General features: G+C 35.3%; 2 protein-coding genes across 7 annotated transcripts in view; one reads left to right on the forward strand and one right to left on the reverse strand.

Moving 5' to 3' along the window:
* Positions 1 to 1,355: 1,355 nt before the first annotated feature.
* LOC121974718 (lysine-specific demethylase 5B-like) overlaps positions 1,356 to 24,027 on the reverse strand; it is a 42,791-nt gene continuing 20,119 nt past the window's right edge. Inside the window, exons 17-36 of one of the 6 annotated variants that reach the window (XR_006110081.1) lie at positions 23,395 to 23,453; positions 23,156 to 23,287; positions 22,924 to 23,080; positions 22,506 to 22,841; positions 21,719 to 21,901; positions 21,566 to 21,627; positions 20,334 to 20,409; positions 19,754 to 19,903; positions 19,543 to 19,676; positions 18,259 to 18,379; positions 18,081 to 18,154; positions 13,558 to 13,702; positions 13,277 to 13,426; positions 12,140 to 12,235; positions 11,968 to 12,063; positions 11,680 to 11,888; positions 10,850 to 11,037; positions 10,029 to 10,157; positions 6,491 to 6,662; positions 1,356 to 2,042 (exon numbers count right to left, since the gene is read on the reverse strand). Coding sequence is in view for 4 of the 6 variants with exons in the window: in XM_042525894.1 (XP_042381828.1) it covers positions 10,078 to 10,157; positions 10,850 to 11,037; positions 11,680 to 11,888; positions 11,968 to 12,063; positions 12,140 to 12,235; positions 13,277 to 13,426; positions 13,558 to 13,702; positions 18,081 to 18,154; positions 18,259 to 18,379; positions 19,543 to 19,676; positions 19,754 to 19,903; positions 20,334 to 20,409; positions 21,566 to 21,627; positions 21,719 to 21,901; positions 22,506 to 22,841; positions 22,924 to 23,080; positions 23,156 to 23,287; positions 23,395 to 23,453 (2,448 nt within the window). In the remaining 2 variants the exon portion in view is untranslated. Of the gene's footprint in view, positions 2,043 to 6,490; positions 6,663 to 10,028; positions 11,038 to 11,679; positions 11,889 to 11,967; positions 12,064 to 12,139; positions 12,236 to 13,276; positions 13,427 to 13,557; positions 13,703 to 18,080; positions 18,155 to 18,258; positions 18,380 to 19,542; positions 19,677 to 19,753; positions 19,904 to 20,333; positions 20,410 to 21,565; positions 21,628 to 21,718; positions 21,902 to 22,505; positions 22,842 to 22,923; positions 23,081 to 23,155; positions 23,288 to 23,394; positions 23,454 to 24,027 lie in introns of those variants that run through there. The other 5 variants (XM_042525894.1, XM_042525895.1, XM_042525896.1 and 2 more) reach the window with 5 other exon arrangements.
* On the forward strand, positions 6,233 to 8,036 carry LOC121974720. Its single transcript, XM_042525898.1, has 2 exons — positions 6,233 to 7,225; positions 7,318 to 8,036. Exons 1-2 carry the CDS (start codon positions 6,393 to 6,395, stop codon positions 7,730 to 7,732), a joined length of 1,248 nt encoding a protein of 415 aa, XP_042381832.1. The 5' UTR covers positions 6,233 to 6,392; the 3' UTR covers positions 7,733 to 8,036.

Genomic DNA, 24,027 nt, shown 5'->3' on the forward strand with positions numbered 1-24,027 from the left:
AGTCTCCTAGATCTATCAATGAATTTTGACTGAAACTCATTGATAAACCTAAAGAGATCTGATTGGACACAATCCAACCCTTGTGAATTTCTACAATGCTTCAAAATTCAAATAGGTCATTCGTTACTATTTTTTATAAAATCAATACCACAACGAACTTGATGTTAAGTTGTGATGTTGATTTTTAAAAATCAATATCCCAGTGGTTGTTGATAGCAAAGGAGATAGAAAAATGAAAATTTTAATAATGTTAAGTTGTTATGTTGATTTTTAAAAATTAATATTTCAGTGGTTGTTGATAGCAAAGGAGATAGAAAAGTGGAAATTTTAATAATGTTAAGTTGTTATGTTGATTTTAAAAATTAATATTTCAGTGGTTGTTGATAGCAAAGGAGATAGAAAAATAAAATTTTAATTTAACTTAAGAGAAAATAGAAAGTTTATTGCATGTAAAGAGAGGGGAAGGAGAAGAAAAAACCCCACTTTTATAGAGGAGTAACACGGGGAAAAAAGTCTTTGAGCATTGTTAAATGTTTGTTGTGCCTTTTAAGCAATCTCAAATCAATGCTAAATTTTAATATAAAATATATATTATGATAGATCAAATGAAAATTAAAAATCGTATTAAATTTAAAAACAAGATTAGAGCAAAAGATTTCTGTCCATTAGCCAATGAGTTGAGAGTTGCTGCCAAGAGTCACGTAGATAGACACGTAGGTCATGGTGAGTACGAAAGCCAGAAAAAGAATGGTAATGTAATGTAAACCCACACTGGATCACTGACAATGCCCAGCACCGGTTGACGCACTGGTTGACATCGTGTGCCGACGTTACTAGGAAGAACGTGGGCAGCATTAATGGCACACGCAGTGCAAACACCCTTGATTTAACCATCTCAAACCATCTATTTTACTGTGTTATTTTCATATCTATTTATATGATTACCTCTTCCCTCGAACTAGAGGGGATATAATTGACAGAAAAGGAACATAGTTATAAAATCTCTGAAAATTAAGCAAATACTCGAAGCTTACATTCTGATGGGAAAAATAGTGTAGATAAGTGTAGTAAGCAAGCATTACCAGCATGTTTTTATTGACACAGCCGATATAATAGTTGTATGCGACAGGATTGGTCTGGCTCTGTAGTAGATAACTCATCCTTTTTGGCTGTAAATACTAGAAAGCATTCAAGATATACGGACTTACATTTTCCCCCAAGGCAAAGAACATATAGCGACAGACACTTCCAGCTCCAAATCTGAGAATCTGGATTTTGCAATGATATCAACAGGGTGAAGCGCTGCAGACTAACTTTTTAAAAAGGAAATGAAAAAAATCTTTATTGAGAAAATCTTGAACTGTGAAATTACATTAAATTGAATAAATAAATTACATTGCCTTCCCATAGCTTCAAGACAATCGGAGAATACTTCGTGTGGGGAGCACATCACAAATTTATAACAATAAATATAATGAAACTTGAAGTCGTGGTCAAAAAGGAATTTGAAGGTTAAAACAAGCTAAGGGGTCTACATGGTTCGCATGCAACGGAAACATCTTGCAAATCATGTGGAAATTGCATGCACTCGGTAGTCGAAGTCTTCTTCTCGGCAGACAGGGGCATGTGAAGTGCTAGGAGCGAAGGGCACCACAAAGTAGCGTTCAAAATCCCACACCCCCCAAGCTCACATCAATCTGATGTCACCATGTTTCCGTGGCCAAGTGCAAGTGGACCTCCCACCCCAGCCATTCCAGCATGCACCACTACAGAAAGGACTGCTCACAGTGTGCCTTTAGTCCCATCCCTTTCTTACAGTGATGGAGCCTGAACAATTATCTAGAAAAGTTTTCATTTGAAACTTGACTTTAACGGCACAGTCAAATGGAGACCTGTTTAACAGTGGCCAAGTCCGGTTGATACACTCGTGATCATGCAGTGTCTTTTTCTTGCGTCATACGAGCATTGTGTGCAGGTTTGCCAGGAACGACTATTCAGCAAGCAGTTTAGAAGAGGCTGACCAGTGGAAAATTAAGGCTCCACTGCAAGAAGGCCACAAAATAGATAAGTTGCATAATTTTAGTTTCTTTATTAGATAGAACAAACTCTTAGGGAAACAACTAAATAATCAGAAAGAAAAAAAAAAGTGTTATTCCATGTCGGATCACTAAATTAAAGGCATATATGGACTGAGACACACCAGTTTGATCCTAAAATTACAAATATGGGAGTTGAGACACCAATATAGTAAACAATAAATCTCAATTTTATACAAATTCGTCTATAAGGAGCTTATCCAACCATTTGCATTATTTTGCGAAGTATCAATAGTTGATCTAAGAGACGAAGAAATAATCTAAAGATTGTTCTCATCTCAAAGGTTACAGAGGTAAGAATACCAAGCATTCAATTGGTGTGAGCATGAAATCTTAACCAGGAGACTAGATAGGTGGATCAGATAATAAGGGAAAGATTATTTTCCAATAATCAGTATCTCAAGCTAAGACCAGCTACAAATCTTTTCACTTTTTCCACATAAATCACACAGTTGGAACAAATCATCAGCCCTTAACTAAGCAACAAACTATAGATCAACAAAATAGGAGAAACTAGAATTTTTCAAGTTACCAAGTCTGCCTAGGTACTAGGTTAATATGTTTCTAAAACACATCAATAAGACACAAGAAAAAGTAGAATATCAAGGTAGTCAAATGACCACATTCTTTTATGTCAAATAAATTATATACAAAAGATTACCATGTTAACATTACGTAGTAAGCCAAAATTAGGGTGTAAGCTAATGAAACTGCATAAACCATGTCCATTTGCCATCTTCTAGCAAAATGCTTCTCTGCTTTGCTAAGATGATGGATTATCACTAGGCCAAAAACGAAACCTGGCAGAAGCTTGCCAGCTACAGCCTTGAAGCGACAATTAGCCTTGTTTACTTCCATGAAATGGAGAGGAAGCAAAAAGGAATGGAGTAGAAGCATATGTTCTTCCAACAATTTGGAAGTAGAGCAGAAGGACCAAACTTCAAAACACCGGACAGATAGTGATTATTTGGAATTTAGGGGAAGGCAATCATCAAGAACAAAGAGAAACTAGAAAAAAAAGGAAACTTTATTAATGCTGGAGGATAATTCTTCATACAGCTGATAGGTAGACCCCGGACCGATGACTCAAAAAGGAAAGAAATCCTAAATTTTAGACTTCAATTCCAATCTTATAAAAAAGAAAAAAAAAATCTTACTTCGTAATTTACAAAAATTAATAAAATAGGACTCTGATATAAACAATCTCTAACTCATAAATACCAAAAAATACCTTAAACACCATAAAATAAAAATTACTAAAAATAGTAAAAAGGCTCTAAAAGGGGTATAAACGGTGGACTTTGAGCCTGGAAATTAGTGGTGGTTCCCCGATAACAAACATAATTTGAATTCAGCATGGATGGCCGCTGACAAAGCCTGATTATGAGTCCCAAGTTAAAATTATGCCCTCAATAAGATTGGATCTTGCATTAGTCGCCCTGGGTTAAAAATAATTCGTCCTCGAGTTCGTAGTAGCTTCATTAGTGCTCATGGAGTAAGGAGTCAAGTGTTTCATATTAAAGACATCTAAAATCTTCAAATGACTAGGAAGGCACAATTTGTAGGCCTATAGTTGATCTTCTACAACATCTCACATGATCCGATCCTTCAGCTTATTATACTTGCAAATAAGGAAACAATCACAAGTTAATACATCCTAGATAAATCTCCAACCTCAAAAAGTATCTAACGACGATGACTATCAACCCGAGTCTTCTACTTGATATCAGTATCAAGAATTACCAGTTTCACTTGCTCATGAATGTTCCGAAGATGCTCTACTATCCCATTGGCTTTAGGACTAAATCGTCCTATACGTGGGACAAGACTAAATCCAAAACCTAGATAGGTTCCGCACAACCTCAAAAAGACTTAATCCTGTGGTCCTGTTTCTTGATCTGTTGTAGCAAACTCTACTTGAGATAACATCAAGTCTCACTACTTCAGCTTGGTCCCGATGAGACATCACAGAAGATTGTCCAGCCTCCAATTCACCACCTCGGTTTGTTCATCGATCTGAGGATGGTAGGCACTACTAAAGCTCAATTGCGTGTGTAATTTTTCCCATACACTCTTCCAGAAATGATCGAGGAACTTGGTATCTTGATCTGAAGTCATGGACCGAAGAACACCATGTAAACACACGATCTCCTTGAAGTAAAGATGGATAATTTAGGTAGCATCCATAGTTTTCCTGCAAGCTACGAAATGCGTCATCTTTGTGAATCTGTCAACTATAACAAGAACCGAATCTAAGGTTCATTACGATAATCCTAACTCAAAATTCATGTTGACATCGAACCAAGGAGCTTCAGAAACATGTAAGGAGTGTATAAGCCTGCATTGGTGAGAATCCCCTTAGATTGTTGGCAAACATAACATCGGTCAACAAAGCGGGCCACATCGCTCTTCAAAAACCATAAGAGATGAGGGCCAATGTCTTATCATGTCCCAAGTGTCCCTCATTATGAAGCTCGTTCATGATTGGTTGCCTCAGAGTAATCTAGAACGCACAAGCTACGAAACAAATATCCATTATGTAAAATAAAATCATAGTTGTGACGGTCCTTATTCAACCAAGACAACTTGTACAGTTTGGGATGGCATTCCATTTTCAATCGCAATTTCTGGATAGTCTCTTCAGATACTACGTTGTCACAACTACCGCCGTCAATGATTAGCTTGCAGACTTCGATGGTGTAGGTAGTGTGAAAAATATTAATTCTTAGCCACTCATCCCCTGATTCGCCTTTGGGGACTCTTACGCACAACCAAAGTCTCATGGTCTATGTAGCGCGGACACCCCTCCCAAAAAATTTTTGGGTGTGTCGGACACGGACACGACACGGACACGACACGCAAATACGTGTGTCGGACACGGCAAAAACCGTGTCGTTGACTTTTTCCAAGTTTGACCAGCCAGACACGGCTAGGACACGGACAAGACACGTTTTCGGACACGTTTGGACACAATTGTAACAAAATTAAAAATTTCGAGGGTAAAAATGAAAAATAATAAAATTATGAGGACTATTTATTAAAATCACAAAAAAACCCTAAACTACTCTTCCCACGCCCCCGATTCCTTTTCTGTGTTCTCCATCGCGACAACTTCTTCGCCGCGTCGCCTGTTGCTGCTCGAAGAAAGTCCGCCACAGCTCCACTGCTCGCAGAACCCAACAGCAGTTCGTAGCTGCTCGCAGAAGCCCAGCGGCCAGCGTCGCCTCTCTGCTCAAGCCAGCGTCGCCTCTCTGCTCAAGCCAGCGTAGCCGCTGCTGCTTGCAAAAGCCAGGCGATGCGTCGTCGCCTGCTCAACAGCAGCCCTCACAGAAGCCAGCAGCAGCCCGGCGCTGCTCAGCGTCTCCCGCCGCTGCTCGCAACAGCTCTCCCGTCGCTGCCCTCTTTCTGGTAAAGTGGTAAGTTTAGTTTTTTGTTTTTTCTTTTGAGTTCACAAATTTGTTTTTGCTTTTGGTACGATTTCTGATAAGTTTAATAATAGGCTCCCCAGTCCCCCGCATTGCTTCTTATTTCTTAGTTCAGTTAGTTGTTATTTTCAGTTTACTTGCCATGGAAAGTTTTCAAAATGAGAGTGGCAGTGCACATGAGGATGTTGATGATTATTCTCCTTTGTGGAAATTTGTAACCAAGGTGGAAAAGGCAGTTGGAGGAGGAAATGTTACTTGGTCATGCAATATATGTAATAAAGTGTGCAAAGGATCATATTCAAGGGTGAAAGCACACCTGTTAAAACAAAAAGGTGCTGGAATTGCAGGTTGTACGGCTGTTACAATGGATCAAATGAAGCGTATGCAACAACTTATTGATGATGCAGAATTGAGAAAGAAGAATTCTAAACAAAAAGAAGTTCCGCTGCCTTCGTCATCTACATCATCAAATATGGCTTCAAAATCCTCATTTTGTACTAGTGGTATTTTGCAAAATGATGATCCAACAAAGAAGAGGAAAGGACCACTTGGCGCGCTTGAAAAATCTTTTAACTTGAATGCCAGAGATGAGCTCCACTCTGAAATTGCAAGGTTATTTTACACTGGGGGATTATCTTTCAATATTGCTAGGAATCCTCATTATGTTCGTGCTTTCAGTTTGGCTACTCAACGAACAATTCCAGGTTATCTTCCACCTGGATACAATTTATTGAGAACTTCACTTCTTCAAAAAGAAAAAGCTCATATTGGAAAGCTTTTAGAGCCAACAAAAGCTGCTTGGAAATAAAAGGGAGTTAGTATTTGTAGTGATGGGTGGTCGGATGTGCAAAGAAGACCGCTAATTAATATCATGGTTGTCTGCGAAAGTGGTCCTATGTTTTTGAAGGCGATAAATTGTGAAGGTGAGTACAAGGATAAAGCTTTCATCTCTAAGTTGCTCATTAATACCATAAATGAAGTGGGACATCAGAATGTTGTCCAAGTGGTCACCGATAATGCTCCTGTTTGCAAAGCTGCTGGGCTACTCGTTGAGGCAAAGTACCCACACATATTTTGGACTCCTTGCGTTGTGCACACATTGAATCTTGCTTTGAAGAATATTTGTGCACCGACTGACTCTCTACAAAACAAAGAAGCCTTTGATGAATGCAAGTGGATAGCAGAAGTAGCAAATGATGCTTCAATGATCAAGAATTTTATCATGAATCACAATATGAGATTATCCATGTTCAACGATAACTCAAACTTGAAGATGCTATCACTTGCGGATACTCGATTTGCTTCTACGATCATTATGCTTAAAAGGTTCAGACAAATCAAGAAATGTCTTCAAAACATGGTGATTAGTGAAAGATGGGATTTGTACAAGGAGGATGATGTAGTGAAGGCCAGAGTAATGAAGTACAAGATATTGGATGATCAATTTTGGGAACAAATTGATTATATACTTGCTTTCACAAGTCCAATTTATGAGATGCTAAGGAAAGCAGACACTGATCAGCCTTATCTTCATTTAGTTTATGAGTGGTGGGATGAAATGATAGAAAAAATGAGAGTTGCTATCTCAAAGGGGCCTCATAGTGGAGATTCAAAGTTTTATGATGTTGTTCATAATATTCTAGTGGAGCGATGGAATAAAAGCAATACACCTCTTCATTGTTTGGCGCATTCTTTGAATCCAAGGTAAATCTCTAAAAAAATTTAACTTTCTAAGTTTTAGCAAATTAGAAATATTAGTTTATGAATGATGTTAAACTATCAATCTTTTTATGTAGGTATTATAGCCATGAGTGGCTCCAAGAATCTCCTAATCGTCTTCCTCCTCATAGGGACATCGAAGTTTCAAGGGAAAGGAAAAAGTGCATTGAAAGATACTACTCCAATTCATCCGAACGAAGAAGTGTTAATGAGGAGTTTGCCTCTTTTTCAGCTGCCATTGATGATTTTTCTGATAATGATTCAATGCGTGATCGAGGTTTAATGTCTCCAACTAAGTGGTGGGTTATCCATGGTGCTTCTACACCAACTCTTCAAAGTTTAGCTTTAAAGCTACTTGGGCACCCATCTTCTTCTTCTTGTTGTGAGAGAAATTGGAGCACCTACAATTTCATACACTCATTGAAGAGGAACAAGATAACACCACAAAGAGCGGAAGATTTGGTATATGTTCACTATAACTTTCGTCTTTGAAAAAAATTAGGAGTCCACATTATAATGAAGGAGAAAGTAAGATGTGGGATGTTGAAGCAGATGGGTTTGATTCCATGGACATGGAGGGTGCTGCTATCCTTGAAATTGCCAATTTGTCTCTTGATGAACCTGAATTGGAGTCGGTCTTATTTACTGACGAAGGCGGTGTTGGCGATGAGACCGATATGGATGTTTGATTTTTTTTACAGTTTTACTTGTTTATTTAAGATGTATTTGGTGTGTTGCATTTTGTTATGTTTACTTTTTGTTTGTAATGGATATTATGGTTGATCTAATATGAACATGGTTTTCTATTATAAGATTTTTAATTTTTAATACGATATATATATATATATAATATTTTTTATTTTTTAATAATCGCCGTATCCTAGCCGTATCGTGTCCTATATTTTTAAAATTTTTCGTATCCCCATATCCGTGTCGTATCCAATACGATACCCGTATCCGTATCCGTGCAACACTGCTCATGGTCAACACTGTAAAGCATATCGTCAGCTCATACACTGGTTCGTCAATTGCTACGATATCTTTTATCATGTCTTCCTCGATCAGTAAATTTTTGTCCTACAAATCAACAATAGGTTTCTTGCATTGGTTCACCCTATGTGCCTATTCATCTTTGATGAACATCTGATAAGGGTCTTAGAGTAAACTTGTGGTGGGTGGTGTGGCTGCTATTGTGGTTGATGTTTGAAAAGGATGAGAATTCCAAGGGAAGCTAGCCAACTGTTTTGGTCGCTTCAGCCCACTGGTTTCCGATTATGTTGTTTTTCAACAGCCAATGCACGCTGGTAGGCCTATGAAACCGTCAATAATGAATGAAGGTTGAGGACATCTTGCAAGGTCAGAAGCAACCCCCTAAGTATCGTGCCACCATTTGCTCCTCCATCTCTAACAAATCGTTTCGGCCAACCAGCTAGTAGAACTCATTCGTATATTCTTCGACCGATCTCGCGCCCTGTCTCAACGAGTGAAGTCACTATAATAGGGTTTAGGTGTAGCTGAAAGGAAGTGTTCCTCATATTCTTCATCTCCTCATAGTCGATTATTTGGAATTTGCCTTGTTTGTCCCGTGAGCGCCGCATCTAATCCCACTGCACCAATGCTCGCCCTTTCAGTCTAATGGCAATCAACTTTACTTGATCCGATCTGACACTTGGTTATAGTCGAAAATCCGTTCCATTTCGTTGATCCAATCAATGAAGCCCTTGGCTTGCAACGAACTAGAAAATTCGGATAGTTCAACTCAAAAATTGAGATCTCCATAGGCTCCTCCCAATCATGGCACTCCTGGTATGTAGCATGTTGGTGAAAAAGGTTTTCGAAGGAAGACTAAAATCCACAACCTGAGATCCCACGATCTAAGAGCCCATGATTCTCAATAATTCGCGTCGCCTCGACTAGACGCTGAGTTAAGTTTGTGACTTGCCTTTGTAAATCCTCCATCGCCATTATGTCATGAACGCTACAATCACGGTGCAAGACTTCCTCAGCCGGAACCTGCCTATTGTTGCAACTGCGCGGCCATTAACAACCTTCCATTGGATCCGACGATAACCTTCACTCTAATAACAACTGACACTGGACAGGATATCGATTATCGATTATGCTGATGAGAAGGCCAAATTGAGAAGGCCAGAAGAAAAATCATCAAGAATAAAGAGAAACTCGAACAAAAAGAAACTTTGTTAATACTAAAATTCTTCATAGGTATTATATAAACTCTAGATCCTAAGACTTAAAAAGGAAAGAAATCCTAAATTTTAGGCCTCAATTCCAATCTTGTAAAGAAAAAAAGACACCTTACTAGAAAAGAAAACTTTGTAATAGATAAAAATTAATAAAACAAAACGCTGATATAGACAATCACTAACCCCTAAATACCAGAAATACCAAAAAATACCCTAAATACCATAAAAAAAAAAGAAAAATAGTAAAAAAGATCTGAAAGGGGTCTAATTTGGATCCGAAAATTGGCGATTACGGATTCCCCGGTAATAAACGTAGATTTTATGAATTATGCATGTGTGACTGCTAACAGAATCTAATTCAAGTCCCGAGTCAAAAGTTATGTCATCCGAAATATTGGATCCTCCTATGTTGATCCTGAATCACTTCTGCTCCTATCTTTTGAAACACATGTACCCAAAAGTGGGCAGACAAAAGGTAAATAACCGAGAAAATGAAAAAAGAAAAAGAGAGAGAGAGAGGGAGACTATAATAGCCCTGCAATGACAATAGATAAAGGATATTTTCACACTTCATTTCATTCTACCTTGTCCTTCCTGTCAAGTAAACAGCCTTCTCACCCCGTCCAGCGTCCCTCATCCTATTGTTCCACGTTCCCTTCCCTTTTGTGCCTCCTCCCTCTCCAATTGCATTCCTACGAAGTAAATAGGGAAGGCTTGACGTTTTTAATGAGTAAACTGTTTTAGAAAATACTGTTTTAGAAAATAATTTGTAGCCCACAAGACAAGTGACACATGGCATGTCCTCATGGCTCAGTTTTTTTACGGTCAGAATGCAATGCACGAAATCAATGACACATGGGTTAATTCCTAGAATAGCCTAAGATTTGAGGTTTATAATAAATAAACTTAGCACTACTTTGTAACTTCACATGAATTTGGAAAATGGCATGCTCACATAGCTTGACTTTGCAATCAAAACGGCACACATGATATAAATTAATTGTTAAAATAACAAAGGTTGTAGTAAATAGATTTTTTAGCAATTAATTTTTAGCCCCATGACAATTGACTGAGATATAAGAATCCACCAACATGCCATGTGTTCATACCTAATTTTTGGTTGGCATGTTAATTGATCATCATACTTGTTTATGTCATACTGATAAACTAATTAAAAGAAGGGCAAAGGCCCAATAACTAGTTTCATAATTTAAGGGATATGCACCTGACGCAGCACAGTAATGTACAAGTAACCATACTAAAATACTTCACTATTATGAGAGAGATGCCACAACCTTTTGTTTTTTGCTTTTAAACCATCACCCATAAGAATGAACAGAAAGGACAGAAAGTTGCACTGTTAATTCAAAAGTGAGCATCAAATTATCAAGATATTCTATCTTACCACGTCTCCTAGTGGTTCTGTGGAAAGGCCTTCTATTTTCTCTCCATAGCTGATCAATACCATTATGAGATCTTAAAACATCAAGTAACTCAACCGCATCCTGTGAGTGTCCATAATTAATTCTTGAACCTATATGTTTAGATTCCCTATGACAGGCAGGTGTGTTAGGGCCCGCTTCATTGTTTGATCTGTAAAGCATTTGATAATCAATCGACCTATGTCTGAAAGAAATGACTAAGCTTCCATAATATTAAGCTCAAATATGAAGCTCCAGTTTAAATAGGTAATGCAACATAATTAATTTGATTCCTCATTAATATAGTCAAGTTATCCAGATTAGGTTGAAGCATGATAGCATGTTTTAAACTACCATAGCACATTGAACATTCTGCACACATAAAGCTGCATTTTATCAAGTCTTCAAATACAGTTCTGGCCACTAATTGAACCAGTATGTATTGTCCATCATAAACAAGTCAGCACAAAGACCAACATGATACGTGAAGATCAAGTTCCGAGAGATCAAAATAGCATGCCATAAAAACCAGCACCAGACTGTACAAAACCATGTTTTTGACATTTAGTTAGGTGATGCGAGAGCATAATTTTCAGGTTCTTACTGCCTTTCTAAGTCTCCATTAACAATCATCGGCAAAGTGAGTTATCCTAATGTCAAATAGCATAAAATTGTATCATACCAGGTGTCCTATATGATTACATATATAATCCAGGATAGAATCAAATTGAATGTATTTAACTGAGAATACTAAATCAAGAATCCTATTAGCAAGATATCACACAATAATCCAAAACAATCTCCAATTTCTTACCTCTCTTCACTGCATATCACATACGGAAGAGATACAGCTACTCCATTAGTTGGTTGACATGCAGGACAGTAAAAGGTCTTAGGAGGAGGTTCATGCAAGTTAACGCATTCAAAATGGTACCACTCATCACATTGGTCACATGCAATCATTGCTCTCTGATCATTAGGCATCCGACAGATGCAATAAAGCAAAGTTCTTTCTCGCAATAACTGCATACATTTTAAACTAATTTAGAGGATGGATAAAAACAAGATCTTATTTTCATAATATTCTAGAGATAATGTATACCTTCAATTCCTTTTCAAAATGAAGTGGCAAATCTTCACCTTGAATTATAAGCTTGTAGACCTCACTAAGTGCAAGTTTCCCTGAATCCGAAGCCACCTGCAATACATGGATGCATTCGTTTATCTCTATTTAAATCAAGTATGTTAAGGAGATTCCAAAATGGTTTTTTTACCTTTTTGGCAATATCTACCCACTGCAGGCTTATCTGTTTCATATCTGTAATTTCCTTCATGAGGTGATCCTCAGATGTTATGCCCATAGCTGTACCCTGCAATATTAAACATAAAAGATACATCTAATTGCATGAATAGTGTTGTTCCATCAGGCAGTAAGGACTTAGAAACTCTAATATATGAACTCTGAACTGTGGCCAATTTAAAAAATGTGAGATGTTACCATAACAGCACCTAATTTCTGTAGTCATGAACAAGAATTATTTGAGCATATGTTCCAACGAGAATACCATGGTTAAATTAAGTTGATAAGAGTTATAGTTCAAAAAAGGCAAAGAGAAGCATATGAAGGCTATATTGAATCTATAAAAATAAAGAAAAATAAATACGTTCCTTTGCTTTAAGTGATGAACTGCCTGCCAATTACTTAAGACATAACATATTACTTTGGAATGAATGTGTGAGCAATCACAAAATCTAAGTTAGACTAAACATTTTACTATGAATCCTCAATATATGAATGCTACTGCCCATGGAATAAAATGAAATTGGTCTCATCTCCAGTGAGCAGCCTAAGATTTAAGCTAGAATACAATATATCGCACATTAGTCAACATGATATGTAGTTTTTATTTCTTGTAGCAATACTGCATGATGCTACACCAAGTCTATGCAGGTTCTCTATTCCTTGAAAAACTGCCTGTTGATGCAGCGATGGATGAGCGAACACACAAAATCAAACATTCCATCCTTGTCTTATTCCTTTTGGAAATGTTCTTGCAAATGCAAACTCTTAACACCTACAATGTAGGTGAAGACTAACTTTCTTACTCAAAAAATTTACCACTTCACTAAGTATTTTTGAGCGTATCAATTTCTATCTATAACTCACAACTGTTTGTTTCTATCTATAATTCATTGAATATGAGCAGTAACTATCTGTTGGCGACAATCTAAAATTTATTAATTGATTAAAATAAACAAAGAGCAAATATCAATAGAAAGCTAAGCAATATCTTAGTAAACTAGTAATATGTAAAGATGTTTAATGTCAAAAGGCCAAATGGGCAGAAATTTTTCCATAGAATGCTGTTTAAAAGGAGAACTGCCAATGATCAAATAACAAAGTTCTTTACCTCTTTCATAACCCTCTGAAGTTGTGAAAGGACAGGTTTCTTTGATCCTGCTAAAAGCTTCCGGACTCTTACTTTCCAAGAATATCTTGTCAATACTGACTCAAGATTGCAGCAACCTTGGGGATCATGTATCCCAGTCACAGTTATTGCCTAGTACAGTTATAACAAATTCACAGCTATTATGAGAATCAAAGAAACGAAGTAAATCAATACAACTAAATAATAGCAAATAAATAAGCAGAAAAACAATATTAGTGTCAAACTGGATTAACAAAAACAACCTTCAGAGCAATCAGAATATTCTCAGAGATAGAGCTGAGATCGTTTTCATAGTGAGAAGTAATAGATTTCACTATTTCAGACAAAAAGGACTTGCACTCGCATGCCCGTTCGACAATTCTTTCCACCAAATTCAATTCTTCAATCCTACAAAAACAAACAAAAGTTTGAAAAATAAAATAGAATAATTCTTCAATATTAGGCAAGGGAATTTCAATGAAGCGCATCCTATAAACTGATGCTACAAAAATAAAAATTTGGAACCTATAATTATCAAAATATCAAAATAGATTAACAATAAAATCAATCAAAACTTATTACTATCCTTTAATGTCAAAAATAGATAGCAGTCATATTTAATCCGTTATTCAGTAATTAACGAAACAAAGTTTACATACATACCAAAAATTTCATTTGATTTAATGCTTGGCAACTCCGCCCATGACAAACGAGTCATGGTCAGTCCCAAGCCCGGATAAAGAAGGGTTGCATTAGGTTGTCATCTAGGTATTAAACTATGGAAAATATTCAATGAATGGATCTATTAAATTATTGTGTTAATGCTAGGTTGTTCCCCGGAAGGAACGCGTTGCAAGGTCCGACTGTAAGGTCTCGACAAGGACCGCTACATTTTCAGAACTCGAGTGTAGTGTTAAATATATAAGAGTTCACGTTGCAAGGTCCGACTGTAACGCATCGGCAAAGACCACTACATCGCCATGAGAACTTGGGTGTAGTGTTAAGTACGCAAGAGTTCTCACCATAAGTTGGATAAGAACAAATATTATAGGAAAACTAATAGTCTAAGATTTGAAACGTGAAACATAGTAATCCTCGATAAATCAATGGAGATAATAGTAGATGTGATGATTAGGAGAAAAATTAAAGAGCATTTGATTTCATTTTTGGAAAAAACGCATGTGTTCCCTTTTTTTTAGAAAATGACTTGTAGACATTCTCTATTTTCCCATAAAATAATATCTCTTTTTCTAGAAAACAAATGTGAAAATTATCAACCAAACAATGTTTTCCCTTTTATCAAAAAATGAAAATGAAAAATAACCAAACCAAACACTATCTTAGTATTGTATATATACAAGAGACAAAATAGGTAAACAAGAAAACAAAGATAATAGAGAACTCGGATTTTAAGTTATGGTACACAGGAAAGAGTAAAACAAGAAATGAAGTGGGTATTGTTGTAGATAGTTCGTTAAAGGATGAAATTGTAGTAGTTAGAAAAGGGGATAGAATTATAACTCTTAAGATAATAGTGACGAAAGAAACTATGAACGTAATTAGCATATATACACCGCAAGTAGATATAGATGACGCGACCAAATCAAGATTTTGAGATGAACTAGATGAAGTATTACAAAATATTCTGTCAAATTATCAAATGAAATAATTTTAATAGGAGATAATCTAAATAGGCATGTGAAAAATGACGAATATGAGAGAGTACATAGGAGTTATGAATTTGGAACAAAAAATGAAGGGAAAATTATATTTGATTTTGCAATAGCATATGACCTTATATTAGCTAATACGATTCTAAGAAAAAAAAGAACACTTAGTCACGTTCAAAAGTGACAATGATAAATCGCAAATTGTCTTTCTTATAGTTAGGAAGAGGGATAGAAAGATTTATAAAGATTGCAAAGTCATTCATGGAAAAAACTTAACTACCCAACATAGGTTAGTAGTGTTGGATATACGCTTCAAGCATAATATCAATAAAAATAAAATATATACGACTCATAGAATTAAGTGGTGAAAGTTAAAGGATGGGAAACAAAATATATTCAAGAAGAAGGTAGAAGTACTAGCATTAGATGAAATATACGGTAACTCTAATCTGACATAGGATAAGATGGTATCAAAGTTGAAAATAGTAGCTAAGAGTGTACCCAGTGAATCAAAGATATATGCACCACTAAGTAAGGAATTTAAGTAGTGGAATGAGAAAGTACAAGAAAAAGTGAAGGAAAAAAATGAACAACTTATAAGGAATTATATAATTGTAAGAACAAGGTAAACTTAAGAAAATATACAATAGCAAAAAAAAATGCTAAAAAAGTAATGAATGAAGCAAAAAATGAAACTTTTGAATGATTATTATCAAAAATCAAATACAAAATAAGGGCAATGAGATATTTATCGAATAGCTAAAGTGAGATATAGGAAGACAAAAAATCTTATCGAAATAAAATATCTTAAAAATAAATGCAATAGTGTATTAATAAACGATGAAGAAATAAACAAGCGGTGGAAGAGATATTTTTATCAACTTTTTAATGAAGGTTTAGGTTACCAACTTAACTTAAGTAATTTAAGTAGATCAATATAAAATTTTAAATTTTTATCATAAAATTCAAATTTAGAAATAGAACAAACTTGAAATGAAATGCACAACGGAAAAATTATTGAACCAGATGATATTCCGGTAGAGGTATGAAAGTGCCTAGGAAAATAAGATATTGAATGACTTATAGACTTATTTAACATGATATTAAAATCGAAAAAAAAATGTCTAATCAATGGAGGGTAAGTACTCTAGTTCCCTTATATAATAATAAGATAGACGTAAAAAATTGTGCACTGTTAGGGTATTAAACTAATGAGTCATACAATAAAAATTTAGAAAATAATAATAATAATAATAAAAAATTAAGGAGACCATGGTGATCAAAAATCAATTTAGATTCATGCCTGGAAGGTCGACAATAGAAGTTATAATCTTCTTAGACAACTAATTGAAAAATATGGAAACAAAAATAAAATCTACATATAATATTCATTGACTTAGAAAAAGCTTATAATAGAGTCCTAAGAGAAATTATATAGAGAATTCTAGAAAAGAAAGGTGATAACGTAACATATATTGAACTAATTAAAGATATGTATAAGGATGTAACGACCAAAGTAAAAACTTCATACGGAGTAACTGAAATATTTCAATAAAGATGGGATTATGTACCTATCTTTTTACATTAATTATGGAAGAACTTGTATTCAAGACCCAATACTGTGGTGCATATTGTTTGCAGATATTATTTTGGTAGATGAAATACGTGAAAGAGTAAATACTAAACTAGAATCTTGGTGGGAAACAACGGTTTTAAGCTTAATAGAATAAAGACAGAATATGTAAAATTTAAGTTTAGCAATATTAAACGTAATGAGACAATTATTAAGATAGGAGATGACAAATTACCTAGAAGTGAGAGCTTTAAATATTTAGAATCATTTTTGCAAAATGATGGAGGGATTGGTTGAAATGGAGGAGAGCATCAATTGTTTTATATGATCGTAACATACCTCTAAAATTTAAAGGAAAGTTTTACAAAATCACAATTAGACCTGCTATGTTATATGGAGTTGAAAGTTGAGTTATAGCCCGAGCACACGAGCAGAAGATAAGAGTTGCAAAGATAAGGATATTAAGGTCGATGTGTGAACATACGAGGATGGACAGAAAAAGAAATGAGAACATTAGAGAGAAAGTTAGAATTACATTTATTGAGGGTAAACTCTGAAACACATTTAAGATGGTACGAACATGTATTTAAACGATCAATAAATGCACTAGACACACATATCAAACGAGGAAGACTAAAATATACTTAGTTAGCAATAATTAAATAAGATAAAATTTATTTAAGTATAGATGATGATATAGTAAGAGATAGAGTCTAATGGCGTAAAAAAATCTGTATAGTCGACTCCATCTAATGGGATAAGGCTTGATTGTTGTTATTGTTGATTTAATACTTGACATGTTGGGCACAATAGTTAACCACTTTATCCAGCATTATTTGTATAAGTCATAATTATCAGAATCCCCATATGCACGACAAATCCTTAAGCTTCCATCAATATGACCATCCCCATCTTTGAGTTGCAAATTGGACCTAAGGGTCAATAGTCACTTATACAAAAAAAGAAAAACATGATATTGAATTGGGGTATCTTCGGTCACTAGTTAGACTCAAGAGATCGTGCCCACCCACTTGTACAAAAAATGGTAGAAATAAAAAGGAGCAAGCATTCTACAATAATAGCTACAAGGTTTTGTAGGGATTTTGGTGTCCGATTGAAACAAGATGATTCTAATGCCAACCAACATATGGTGTATTAACACAAGACGGTGTAGATCTGCTAAAAAAAATGATAAACACAACTAGCCCTAGTGTCCGGCCCTACAGAATTTTCCCACCAACCACCAGGGTAATCGGGAAACACTCACGGCGAATGACCCAAAGGCCCAACATCCCTTGGTTGGGTACGTCATTTGGAGAAAAAATTCCTGCAAATGCGCCAAAGCTAGAGATCGAACCACGGCAGTATAGATCTGCTAAGACCAAAGAAGAGGAGGAGAGAGGAGAGAGGATAACAGAATGTCCAAAATCAAATACATTAAATTCACATGTGATTGCATCTAAACAAAAATAAATGGAATATATTCAATAGTTAATATAAGATATGAAGCATTCATTTATATTAACCCATCAATTCTTCATACCTAGCAAATATATCTGAAGCAGCTGAAACCAATTCAAAAAACGATTTGACTTCAGGTCGATTTCCTTTGGAAAACTGAACAAAACAAATACCAACATCGCATGAATGAAAGAGTGCTTGTACTTATATTAAATGTGAAAAATTTCGTCAAATGTGAACTTATACAGCACTTTACATACCAACAATTGGCTCTCATTTCTTGGTAGAGCTCCATTTTCAACATAAACACACAACGGACATGCATACTCGTTTGTCATAGAAGCATTAGCAAGTGGTGGTCCAACACATGAAAAATGGTACCTGCCAGTTCAATTATGACATTCCTAAGCATCAAGGAAAATGAACTACAAGAATCAACTCTACCTGATGTACAGTAAGATCCAGATTCCTTTTAGATTGTCAAAGATGCACATTCTCAAAGATAGAGAGCTGTGCAAGGATGCACTATTGCTTATGATCACATGGAAACAACAACCACGACAGAAAAGAGTGGATGGTACAACCACAATTGAAATTTAATAAGACTTCTAACCATAGTTTAAAATCTCGTGCCGTATCGGAGTTTCAATCTATGACCGGAATGATACGATAGTTTCGATATTTTTTAAATATAAAATATATTAATTAAAAATAAAATATTTAACATGAACATTTAAAAATATTAAAAAAATTTAAAAAAATGGAATCCTAATACTCTCATATGATAAATAAATAAATAGAAATTTTATTATATATTTTTTAAATAAAATATATATAATTAATGAGATAATTTTGTTAGGATTTAATTAAACTTATTTAGATTATCTCTATCATAGCTAGAAGTTGATTAAGATTATTAATATAAGTTTTAATTAAAAAAAATTCAGCCCGCCCGTGTCTCGCGACGCCCTGCGCCACATGCTCATGCGACCCCTCCATCGCAACTGATGGGGTCACACAACCCCTCCGACATGGTCGTGCGACCCTTCCGACTCAGCCGACGGGGTCACACAACCCCTCCAACGCGGCCAACGGGGTCGCACGACCCCTCGACCACGGCCTCATGTCGGGCGGCAGACGGAACAAAATGTTTCGCCTGTTTCGTCTAGTACGGCACGAGATTTCAAACACTTCTTCTAACTACCACCCTAATAGATGTATAATCACAGCAAATCAACCATAAAAGTTCTGTTCACACGGACACACCGATTTGTGACAGAGAGGTAATTGGTCCACATGCATCAGCACTGAGTCAACTTGAACCAAGACTAATGAGCAAGTTCCTAATGTTAGAAATGAATAAAAAAATCCATTCCAAATTTCTTAATGACAAGGTCAAGCTCAATCCAAAAGTTAAGTAACATTAGATATGATGAGAGCTTGAGAACGTCTCAGATTAAGATGTATGTAGCCATCCTCAAATGGTAAGATATTAGGCTTCTTGCAGTTGTCATTATATCTTAAGATAAGGCGAGTTATCTTACTGATCATTGCATATGAGGCAAGTATAGACTTCTTCATTCCCTCCATAATTGGGGCAGCAGACACAGAACCCTCTGGCTCCTTGTCCCTTTGAATCATGATATATACGCAAAGCCCTATCAAGTGAATCTTTGATCTGTAAATTATAACAACATGAGATATATTCCAGTATTTCTTAATCACATGAGAAGTATGTTTGCTAAGAAAACATACTTGCACTAGCCTGGAAGTTAAGGAGCCCAAGTTACCAAATACTGGCTCCAAAATAGCATGGCACTGGGACAACCAATTCTCAACTTTTCCTACTTCAGAAGCTACTTTATCAAGCTCAGAACACATAAAAGCAGCAGCTTCACCATGCTTCTGCAACAGTATAATATGGAGAGCTAATGAGACAAAACAAATGAGGATTTGGATAAGATCACCTAATTTGAAAAATAAACATCTTTCAATCATTTGTTGGAAAAGCTGAAAAAATCTAGTTTGTAGTCAAACAATGACACTATCCAATAAAAGAAAGCAGAGAACTTCTAAAATTTTTAAACAACATTACTCCAGAAAATATAAACATTTGAACTATTTTGAATAAATAAAATATTACTAATAATAATCTATATAATTTTTATGAAATGCTAATCACATAACCTGTTTCGAAAGTGCAAACCTGCATCAAATTACTTATACAGATTATTGTATATAAGACTACATACAACAAACAAAAGTAGTCTTTAGACGAAATATTTTAGTAAATCCAAATTCCTATAATATTGTTGAATTTCTTGTAGAGCATTACTTTCAGCTTCAATAATGAAGGCCATGGCTGTCCTTTTGGAAGTGCAAAATAAGCATGAACTTGGCCCACCCAGGACCTGCACCATGACATTGGACAGGAGATGTCAAACAAAAGTAGAAGAAATACCTACATTTTCCAGTTTATTAGGAGCGATAATAAACAACAGTTGCAAATTATATGGTACATTACCATGTTGGATATTTTTGTTTCATGGAAAATATTTTACAATATATATAATGTTTTCCGGGTAGCAAAGGTTTTATCTAATGAAAACCTGGACAAAACTGAAAGTTTAAACTTAGGTAGAATGACACTTTCCTTAACCAAAAAAAAAAAAACATTATTCTCTACCAAAACCTTCAAATGAGGTGTTCAACTACCGTGTCATTTCATTTCCCCTTTGAGTTTGGTTGGATCAGTAGGATTAATTGTGGCATCCTCATCTGACACTTTCTTTATATTTGAATATGTAGAAACTAAAATGCGAATGTAAAATAAAAAATAAGCCACAGCCACAACGATTTTTTTTAAAAATAGATGAAATAAGAAAAACTAAGTTGGAAATACAACAATGGAAAGAAATAATACTCTAAACAATTATAGTGTAAAACATAGGATGCAAGAACCAACTATTTGGAGCTGGCAATTGAACTCTTCATAGGTACTTCATGCAATGTTAGAAAATAGATCCAATGCGAATTCTAATAGTCTTCACTCAAGCCACACCCCTTAACATATTGTTTGCAGTTTGCATCAACAGAAGAAAATAAAACAAAAAAGAACAAACTTAATCCAGTTTTATTTTGAAACTAAGGCTCAAGTACCCTATACTGTGGCTACAAGAAGGCATACTTAACACTTTGACATATAAAGCATGATAACTAGTTGATTAATTATTTTGTAGTTGTTTCTTTTAACCTAAGGACACATTTTTACATGACGTAAGTTCATAAAAATAGCAGACTTGATTGTTGTGGAATTAAATGCCATCAGAAAGTCCAAAAACACAATGGAAAACAAATACCATCTCATGTTTATATAAACATAAACAAAATTTTCTAACTAGTTGAAAATAATTTATTTTAAAAATTCTTACCAATGATACATTTCTGTTTTTGAAACAAATGAAATCTTACTAGCTTTTCAGGTCAACAAACATCAACAGGCATGTGAATACGCATAAATAGATGATTGAAATAAACAAAAGTGAAATATACAGTCTGAAGACTAACTCATGCTTTCGGATGGCATTTTGAATCTGAGTAACCATCATTGGATATGGAACAATAACTTCCTGTATTAATTAGGAATCATGATCATCTTACCAACAATACAAAAACAAATAATCTGAAAGTTCATGTGACAAAATAAGAAAAATGGCTGACCTGAATTTCATCTAAAACAAGTTCAACATCCTTCAACTTGCACCTTTTAGTGCTGTTAAGTTCTGGGAGTGTGCAAAGTGCCTTCCTAAGCCAGTTAACTCCCACATTCAACAGTTGCACAAGATGGCTATCCAAGAAGATTACAGGAAGATGGTTTGCTTCATCAAGTAATCTATCAACATCCTGTCTTCCCAAAACTCACTTAGTATCTCATTTGAGGCGCTACATGCATCAAAATATATCAACTCTATATATCTAGAACTTTAATATTGCTTGGGCAAAGAAGATAATCAAGTTCAACATGAGGAAAATACAAGACTGAAATGAATAGAAGTTGACTTGTTAGAAATTGGAACCAAGTAAAAGGTAATTCTGTGAAAGTGTTCAATTAACAGGAAATCTATTGAGTGAAAATAGAACAATATAGCATGGAGCAGAAAACCATATTCCTTTTAACCCTCAAATAAAGGAAGCAGAGACAAAAATTATTTTAAAGTTGCAGATCGCAAATGTGGTGGTAGAACAGTTGCATACAGGTACGAATATGATTGGCTTGCAGTCTTGCATGAGAGCTTAAGATAGTATCACACTAAATATTGTCAGCATAGTGCAGATCCATTGGATTTGCGATATTCAAAACTGGAACTAATTGCAGATATGCATAAATAAGAAATAAACTAGTAACAATACAATTGCACACTAGCAACTGTATTTCTAAGAAATAATAAGATAGAATTCTGGTACAGTTAAAAGCAAACCATAAGCAATGTAGAATCGGATGAATTACCTTTAGCAATGGAATCCTATAGCAGAAAGAGATTGCTGTCAAGCACCATCGCAAAGACACAGCTGCAACTTTCAGATTAGGTAAGTCCTTAAAATTATAACACAAGTGGTCCCCAACTTCTATGGAAGATTCAATTTTTCTGAGTAGTTCCTCGATCTTTGTCGAAAGGTGATTGTCAATAGTTGAACTAGAATGGCATGTGTCAAACAGGGATTTGACATTTTCTAATAAACAACAACTATCTTGCTCCCATCCTTCAACTTCTGCAACAATACTCTGAAGTTTGTCAGTAGCAACCATAGTGACTTTCAAATGTTTAGTTTGAGCAACCAAATCCTGCAAAACCATCTCCACTTCAAAATATGTGTAAAGAACAGATTAATGAGTAAAAGAAGATAATTCATGATAAGATGTGAACCTTCAAATCATCAACTCTAAGCAAAGGTTGTGATGTATTCGCATTTGGAGTTTGTTTTAAAAATAGTAGAGATCTACTTATCCACATCTTAGCCATTGACACTGCATCTCTGATGTTCGGAAGAGATGGAAGACCAACTAATATTGCATCAGAATCCCTGAGGCGGACAATGACTGCATCATAAGCACACTAGCAAAAAGCATATAAAAAGGGCATAATAGCTTGTTCTTACGTTAAAATCTTTTCAAACACAGAGATGTGTGCTACATGTTCAAGGGCAGCTTTAGCTCCTTCTTCCCAAGCAATGGCTTCCGTGAGCATCTTAGAAACATTCACAAACAGTTGTTCATTCTCAATTTTTAACCTGGGAAAGAAATTCAAGAGATTACACATGACTGAAACCTATGACATAATATAAAGAGGTCAAGTCAAAGTAAATTAAGCAACACTAAAATAAAATTTTGAACCTACTTAGAAGCTTCATATAAAACACGCTGAAGGAAACCTAAAGGCATAGGAGTAGAAAGTGCCTGTAGAAGCAAAGAATAAGAGACAAGTAATCAATAGTAACTGCCAGATTAGATCGTTATTGTAGCATTAATCACAATTAAGGGACATATAGAAGGAAAAAAAACTGATCTAAGAGAAAAAGATTTAAGTCAACGTTTAATTAGGTAGAACTTTGTAAGTGAGTGCTTTGACTCTTGGGAAAGAATTAGAGGCAAATAGGAGCTTGATCTACTAATGCTAGCAGACTGGTGCTCAGAGCATAGCCCAAGGGTTTAATGGTGCAGAAACTTCTGCATTGACTAACACTAGTAATGTAAAGTTCCATTTGAAACAACCAAAAATAGATACAACAAAAAAAAGATGCCATCAGAAGGCTACCAAAGACACTATATTGAACTCTATTACAAAAGTTTAGTAATGTCAATGCACAGAAATCATGAATGAGCTGCCAAAGAGAATATATGGATATACTAATAAAACACATCATATCAAATATTATGAATGAGATAAGTCCGTCGTATCAAATATTCAGTATTCCATAAGAAATAGTTCCCCTTATTTGTTTGACTAAGACATGCCTGTACACCACCAAGA

Source organism: Zingiber officinale, chromosome 4B (assembly GCF_018446385.1).
Source record: "Zingiber officinale cultivar Zhangliang chromosome 4B, Zo_v1.1, whole genome shotgun sequence".
Classification (NCBI taxonomy): Eukaryota; Viridiplantae; Streptophyta; class Magnoliopsida; order Zingiberales; family Zingiberaceae; genus Zingiber; species Zingiber officinale.